Source organism: Limanda limanda, chromosome 1 (genome assembly GCF_963576545.1).
Source record: "Limanda limanda chromosome 1, fLimLim1.1, whole genome shotgun sequence".
NCBI lineage: Eukaryota > Metazoa > Chordata > Actinopteri > Pleuronectiformes > Pleuronectidae > Limanda > Limanda limanda.
This window is the reverse complement of record NC_083636.1, coordinates 18144159-18152154: the sequence shown is the minus strand read 5'-3', so window position 1 is coordinate 18152154 and position 7996 is coordinate 18144159. Positions and strand designations below refer to the sequence as shown.

The 7996-nt window shown below is 43.8% G+C and overlaps 1 protein-coding gene across 1 annotated transcript; it reads left to right on the top strand.

The window, feature by feature from the left end:
- Nucleotides 1-1088: 1088 nt before the first annotated feature.
- Nucleotides 1089-7869, top strand: chpt1 (choline phosphotransferase 1). The gene is made up of 8 exons (XM_061078443.1): nt 1089-1518; nt 3578-3725; nt 3819-3960; nt 4077-4161; nt 4644-4775; nt 4849-5007; nt 5104-5229; nt 6393-7869. The coding sequence occupies exons 1-8, from the start codon at nt 1150-1152 to the stop codon at nt 6507-6509; spliced, it is 1278 nt and encodes a 425-aa protein (XP_060934426.1). The 5' UTR covers nt 1089-1149; the 3' UTR covers nt 6510-7869.
- Nucleotides 7870-7996: the final 127 nt, after the last annotated feature.

The window sequence follows — 7996 nt, the reverse complement described above, 5'->3', positions numbered from 1 at the left end:
TAAGGCACATATAACACACACAGTATTTACATGTTCTTTGTTTTTTGACGAGTGTTTGTTGAAGATGGGAAAGGGGGATGTACACTGTAAACAAAGGTTTTGTGTTCGTATGGTGTTGCTGAACTTCTATGTAGAAAGAAACCGGGGGAAAAACAACTTGAGTAATGTTGGATAATGAATGTGTTGACACTTCTGAAGATAATACACGCTGGTATTTGTTAATTTCACTCTGTATAAGTCAATTATGTCCGATAGAAAAATGTAGAGGTTTACAGACAGTCCATATTTTGCATGATACATTATGATGTTTGAATTCACATTGGACTTGAAGCTTGACTGAGGCTCATGTGTGCATGCCTTTACCATGGTAATTATGACCCACAATTACAATAAATAGTTCATTAAAAACTCCTACTGTTGTGAGTTCTCTTTAAGTGTGGATCTGCCTCATTTGTTTCTCATCTAACAAATCTAATCCAAAGAATTGATTATGGCACAACAGTCAGACCAAAAACATTAATATGGCTAATTATAGCCTAACATCAAGAATTTCTCTCCCCCCTTATTATTGCTTTTCAACTATACTAGACTGACACACGATAACGTTATCCTGACCTTATAAATATGAGACACCTATCTCATAATTAGGATAGGATTAGATTTAGTTAATAAATTCTGTTTATAGGCAAATTTTGTTAATAAATCCTGCTCATAACTAAATTGTGTTATTAAAATCCTTTAGTCTCCTTTAGTTAATAAATCCTTTACATAAAAGGAATATTTTGTAAACTTATGTACATACACAAATTCAGTTGATAAATCCTGTACATTAATACATCAACGTTATAAACTAAATTACATAAATTGATTATGTTATAATAATGATAGATTCATGTTATAAACTACTGAACCTACATTGATTATGTTATAATAATGATAAGTTCATGTTATAAACGAACCTGACTGCTGCTGTCCTGAACATTTGTTCAAACCATACAGTCTATGTTTCAAACCTGGCGGTTCTCCACCGTATGTCTTCCCTTCCGGTCCGTGGCTTCCGGTGGAGACGTTGCTCGACGGGAAACGTTGACGGAACTCGTCGTCTCTTGGTTCCGCAGTGAAAATGGCCTCCCGTGCCGCGAGTGGCAGATGAGCCGCAGTCCGCCGCCGTTCACAGACACTATCGAGCCCCGTGGTCCGAGTCCCTTAACCCGGGTGTGTTGCGGAGCTCGTCGCGGTGGGTCTAGCGAGGCTGACGAGGCACACGAAGCCGCCGCCATGCCTCACCCCCTGTGGCCGGAGCCGCTGTCCGCAGCCCAGCTCAAGCGGCTGGAGGAGCACCAGTACAGCGCGGCCGGCCGCTCGCTGGTCGAGCCCCCGTGTCAGGTCTACTGGAACTGGCTCGTGGAGCAGACGCCCACCTGGGTCGCCCCCAACACGCTGACCATCGTGGGCCTGATGGTCAACATCGTGTCCACCGTGGTGCTCGTGTATTATTGTCCCACGGCCACGGAGGAGGTGAGTTCAGCGACCTTGGCTCAAAGTTGCCACCCGGTGCCTCCGTTCAGGAAATACGCGAATTTAAAGTTCAATCGCCGTTTGCTGACGTCATATGCATCAAACACCGCGATGTGACGTGTTTGTCCAAATCAGCAGAATCTATTTGATAATTCGGCTCACACGCGAAGCTCGTAACTACTTTAATCTGGAGGTTATATCAGATCTAGCTTCATGGTCGGGCTCATGTTTCCCGCTAACGCCCTCGGAGTTTCTGGGACACGACTTGAGGAATCAGTACAGAACCAATACAGACAGTGCAGTGTTAGTTATGTGTACCCTCCTTCATGTAAAAGCCGAACTGCAGAGGATCCCCTGCTGATTCAGGAAATATCCTACATGTTAAGGTGCAGTGTTTGTTTGGCCTCACACAGGCTAGGACTCGTTCAACTATCAGATCTTTAACGGGGTTCGCTGTGGGAAGATGAGACGTGATGGGAAGTGGACATCTGTGACACGTGGTTTTGCCTCGAGATCATGTGATGCAGATGCTGTTGATAGCAAAACAGAAGTTTGCACAAAGATGGGATTTAGGCTCAGATCCCCGTTAAGAGAGGAGGCTCCCTGTTCATTTGCTGCTGAGGTAATGGAAATTAACTGTGGCTTAAAACTCAAAGAAACATCTGTTGTTGTGAAATTAGTCCAGATCCGCCTCCACTACAACGACAGCTACAGTTGCAGAAATGTTTTGAAACTAAAACACATAAAAACAGCAGCTGCAGGGCCCAACTGAGTCCAACACATGACCTGTGATCCACTTAACCTGTGTATCCGGGTTCACTGAGGAGCAGCGACCTCAGCCTGACATGCATAAGTGTGTGAGTGTGTTTATCAGATGTACACCTTTGTCCAATCTACCCAGGAGAACCTTGCCACTCAGTCCACAGTCCACGCAGCACGCTGTGACTGTCAAATTCCACGAGTGCAAAGGCATTTCACTTTCCTCCCTTTTACAATCGAGCAGCAGTAAATCAGGCCTGCGTCCACTCCTCCTCACGGACGGCCAGGAGCTCTGAAAGTCCTGTCACCGTGCAAACAAACATAGATATCACAGGCACGTGAGCAGAGTTTCCCCCGAAGTGACCTCTGTGTTGACCCTAAACTGTCCCCAGCACGTACGGGTGTTTAGAGGAAAAGTAGCTGCTGGGTCTCTGAGTGTGGAATTCTTGATCTCTCTGGAAAAACAGACGTTCTTTGTCTCGCACACAAACACAAACATGCTCACACACTCACATTGTGGTGGTAAACACGCTGTGTTGGCGCAGCTCTAGTGTCCAGATGGTCGGTAACCTCCACCCTAGTTGGAGGAGCCGACACACTCCCGTCAGCTGGACTCCCTCCCTCTCCTCACGCCTACTTCACTCACTGATACACACAGTTTGTGTCTGGATGATAAGACGACAAAATAACATGTGTTAACATTTGATTGACGACGTGTCAGCGGATTAAAAAAATCTTGATTCTGTTTTTCTGCCATTTAAACTACTGACTTTCTCACTCTTCCTTGCAAGTAACATAATCTAATCCAACTAGTTTCATAGTTTAAAAGTTTTGATCATTCTTCAGACAACAGTTTCCATCCATAAATAAATTACGATAATAATGTTACAGTGGTAAAAAGTTAGTTTGCAAACAAGTAAAAAAAAACTAATGAGCTAGAATGGCTTTCTGTGACACACAAACCTCCGCCAACAATCCAGTCAAGCTGCGCCAAATCCCACACACTCATAGATATCAGTCCACTTCATGTGCCAGGTTTTTCTTTTGCCAGATCCATGAATTATTCCCTTAGAAATATGGGTCAAAATCCACAGTTAAGAGGCCAGAACAAACTAGAAGATTGAATTGTTCAGGATCAAAACAGCTGCAGATAATATTTCCCTCCATTGATCAGTCGTCTTATTGTTCCAGCTCCTCTTTGCTTCCCCTCAGTGTGAGTAGCTTCACAGGGTTCAGGTTTATGTTTTCTGAGCAGGTTTCCCTAAACAAGAGTCGTGCTCTGTCTCCTGTTTCCTCTCAGGCTCCGTGCTGGGCCTTCCTACTGAGCGCTCTGGGCCTCTTCATCTACCAGTCTCTGGACGCCATCGACGGGAAACAGGCCCGGAGGACAAACAGCAGCTCACCGCTCGGGGAGCTCTTTGACCACGGCTGCGATGCCGTCTCCACAGGTGCTTTGACAAAACTTCTCCTGCATTCATGGAGAAGATCTTCATCATGTGCTTGTGGACTAACTCTCTCTTACTCTCTGTGTTTCCCTGCAGTGTTTGTTGCTATCGGAACATGCATCTCGTGTGGTATCGGTAGATTCCCAGACTGGATGTTCTTCTGCGGCTTCATTGGGATGTTCATGTTCTTCTGCGCCCACTGGCAGACCTACGTGTCCGGGACGCTCCGCTTCGGCCTGTGAGTCCCGTGTTCAGCAGCGCCTCGCGTGTCCGGCCTTCACCTGTTTGACTTCAGCTTCTCTTCTTATTTCAGCTAAAGCTAAAACTCACTCTTCGCTGTTACTCTCTGCTCAGGGTGGACGTCACAGAGGTGCAGTTCTCCATCATGATCATGTACGTGATGTCGGCTTTCGGAGGCGTGGGCCTTTGGCAAACTACGGTAACTGAGGAAGAAATATTTGGACGGTCACATGTACACGTCTGCAAATATTTTGCACACCCACACACATGGGAACACTTTCATTTCACCATGAGTGAGAGATTCTTTAGCTCCACACTAATCTTATCTGCATCAATTCCTAGTTTTTTTTAGTCAACCTTCTACACTTTGAATAGAATTTGTGTTTTACTTTCACTCTGCTGCCTTTGGAGGCTTGACTTAACATCACATGTGAGAAGGTAACTATGGGTAGCTAACGCCATGGCAACAGGTCATCTACTGGACATGATCTGGCTCAAAAAGCTGATGATGTCACCCGCATTTTTACTTTTATTTAATTTTGATTTACTTATGTTTTTTTTTTGCTTTGCCCTCCCATCACGCTCAGCATGCCTGCAGCTTTCACAAAAGCATTGTATCTTATTTCTGTGAGGAGGCTTTTCGGTCTCAGCATTAATTCTGACCTCCCTGTGTTTCCGTAGCTGCCGATCATCGGGGTGCAGCTGTACGTCTTCCCCATCGTGGGCATCATCGGAGGGGCCCTCTACTCCTGCTACAACTACTTCTATGTCATTTTGAACGGGGGTGTTGGCAAGAACGGCTCCACTGTGGCTGTAAGTCAACACAGATTCGGGAACATGCCTGATCTTGTAAAGCAGATGACTAATAAAAAATCCCTTTGTGTAGGACACCAGCGTGCTGAGTCCTGGTTTGCACATCGGCCTCATCCTCACCGTGGCCTTCATGATTTTCAAGATGTCTTCCAGCCGCCTGTTCGAGAACCACCCCTGTCTCTACCTGCTAGCCTTCGGCATGGTCATCGCCAAGATCTCCAACAAACTGGTGGTAGGTTTGATTTCATTTTTAAATCATCCCTTTTAGACCTTTATTCCTCCATGTTATTCAGTGCATGTAATTCATGGTTTATTTGTGTTACTTCAGGTCGCTCACATGACTAAGAGTGAGTTGCACCTGGCAGACTCGGCCTTCATCGGCCCGGGCCTCCTCTTCCTCAACCAATACTTCAACAGCTTTATAGACGAGTACAGCGTCCTCTGGATCGCCACGGTCAGTACCACCGACACTACGGATTATTCTCATTAGGATCCATGAGTTATTCTCAGAGAAATCTGTGAACATGTTCAAGACATTTTAAAAACTATCCTGGATCTGCACCAAAATGTAAAGGGTTCTTCTCTGGCTCATACATTTCCTGGCCTTTAGTTCCAAACATGGGCCAAGCTTAACAAACACAGGGTCCTACATTTCCCACAATGCAGCTAGCATTTGCTTTCATCAGACAACAGGTTTCCTACTTTATTAGATGAGTAAATCTCAAATCTACGGTTTGCTCCTTTTGTTTATTTGCACTTTACACTGACCAACCACTCAACCTGTCCTGTGCAAAGTGCAGCAACCGATCTGACTGTTGACCTGCGCTCACTGTGGCTCCCAGTTGTAAATGATAAGTTCTCTTGTTAGATATCTTGCAAGATATTGTAATTGGAATATCTTGTGATATACACTAGAGTCACTTGACGACTTCTGAGGGATGATATCAGGTTAAGCAAGTATTTAAATACATATTTGCTGTAGATAAATGCTCCGTGTTTCTTTAGTGTGGTGTTAAACAAACGTGTCACTGCATTCATGAGAAATCCCCCCCCCCCCCCACCAAAGAAATGCAGAGATGCGTCTTCACGGCATGTTCACAATCAAAGCCCTGTGTGATTGTTGACGATAATCCGCTTCAGTTCAGAGTGATATATTTGTTTGACAGTTTAATAGAAGCAGGCGTGGAGCTGCAGCAGAAACCTGCAGGACAGGTGAGCCTGGTTGACTGAGCAGGAAAGAAGCAGCTTGTTACACGTTGGTTGATGTAAACGTTTGACCTTCTTTAGAGGAATGATCTTTTCCTCCTCAGTCCTAGTGTCCGCTACCTTTTAATCCCCAAATACTTAAACTCACTCGTTAACGCCACCGAGGAGGTTATGTTTCCTTCTGCATTTGTGAGTCAGCAGGATTATGCAAAAAATACCCAGACAATTTCCGTGAGATCATCGCTGTGGTTTGTGTTCTGCTGAATAATATTCTGTTTGAACATAGAATCTGCTGCTGTATGTCAATAATAATAATGAAGTACAAGTTTCCAAGTAGTTCTGTAATATATATATTTATGTGAAATTGGTAATTCACTTTTAACGAAGTTCCTTTTCTTTGTTCTCCGTCAGATCCTCTCTCTTCTGGATCTCGTGCGCTACTGCACAGGCGTGTGCATCCAGATCGCCTCCCACCTGCGCATCCAAGTGTTCAGCATCACGCCGCCGGGCCAGAAGCACCGCGACTGACGGCCTGCCCGGCGGGAGGAGGCGGGGGGGGACACGGACATCTCCCCGCTCCTGGAAGCAGACGAGAACCACGAGGGCGAGAAGCGACCCTCGGCCCTGAGCCACTGCAGCCTTGACAAAGTGACCACTTCGGATTGAAAACTGCCTCTTTGAGCAGACGGGGAAAACAAATTAAACCAACTGGACTCTACAAACCAAAAATAATAATAATACAGAAACGTTTGAAAAGCACGGATACGTGGAATAAGAAAATTAGTTGGAACCAGAGTTCCCTTTATAATGGTTTTAATTTAATCACGAGTGCATGTCCAAATAAAAGAGTTTTACATTTTGAAAGGTTACTCTTTACAATTCAATACCAAAATGTTTATATTTCAGTGGATATTTCAGTTTTGGCAAATATCAAAGCATTTTTATCAGCTTTGAATTTTTAAAAGAAATTAATCATATGGCGGTCGTGACCATCAAATTAATCAATAAATCACTGATATTTTCCCAAACTGAAAAGAGAAGCCACCGAAACGTCTCTTAATCGTTCTGTTTGTATTTATTAAATGAATGTGAATCAATCGGGGGGGGAAAAATTAATCGGTTTTGAAAAAATACAAAATGAAGTTTGCGATATGTCAGATTGTCAGTGAGCTACATGAAGGGGTAACGGTTTCGTGTTAAGGCTGAAGTTATTTCATCTCATTCTACAGACGTGGAAAATAAAGATATAAGATTTACCTGCAGCCTTTTAGCGCCGTCAGCGGATGAAGCGTTAACATTGGACTCGTCCTGCTTTCTCTGTTCTTCTCCCTGAAGGGCTAACGCTATAATTATGTGATTGTACAGAATTCAACTGAAGACGCCTTAAAATATTTTTGTTGTAATTACTGTTAATCTTTGTGCATATTTAAAGTTCTTTTCTTTTTTCCACTGAAATGTCGCGAAACATCGGAAGCTGTTCACTCGGGACATTTCTTCACTTATACAAATGTAAATTATGTATAGGTGAGTGATTCATTCGCAGATTTGTTGGGTTGTCGGTAATTTTTACTCATTATTCAGGTGCATTCTGGATGAAAAGGGATATTTCTGTAGTGCCGGGAAACTATTTAGAGGTAAAAAAAAAAAAATTAACCAGCGGTATTCTTGATTTGCTTAAATAACATCTCTTCAGGATTGTGGACCTTATAAAGAGACATGTCCTAAAAAAAGTTGATTTTGCATAAGTGAGGATCAAGTGTGGAACTATGCATCAGGACGTATAACCTTGATTTGTACACCATGTTGCACTGTTGAATTATAGGAAGACGCCTTTCTACTAACAGACACAAGTGGAAACGATTGTAATAAAGAAAGTATTTTTCCTGTGGTTTTGTCGTCCGTGTCAGTGGTGGGAAAAGTGTCCGAACCACAAAGTTCAGAAGAGAGGAATCCGAAAAATGTAGATACAAGTACATGAAAGGTTAATGACCCCTGCGAGTGATTTGATATGTCGT

Excerpts from the sequence above, each read along its gene's own strand:
- chpt1 (XM_061078443.1), top strand. The coding sequence starts at position 1,150 with ATGAGCCGCAGTCCGCCGCCGTTCACAGACACTATCGAGCCCCGTGGT. Across the intron at positions 3,726-3,818 it reads CTGCGATGCCGTCTCCACAG|TGTTTGTTGCTATCGGAACA; the intron begins GTGCTTTGACAA and ends GTTTCCCTGCAG. Across the intron at positions 4,776-4,848 it reads AGAACGGCTCCACTGTGGCT|GACACCAGCGTGCTGAGTCC; the intron begins GTAAGTCAACAC and ends CCCTTTGTGTAG.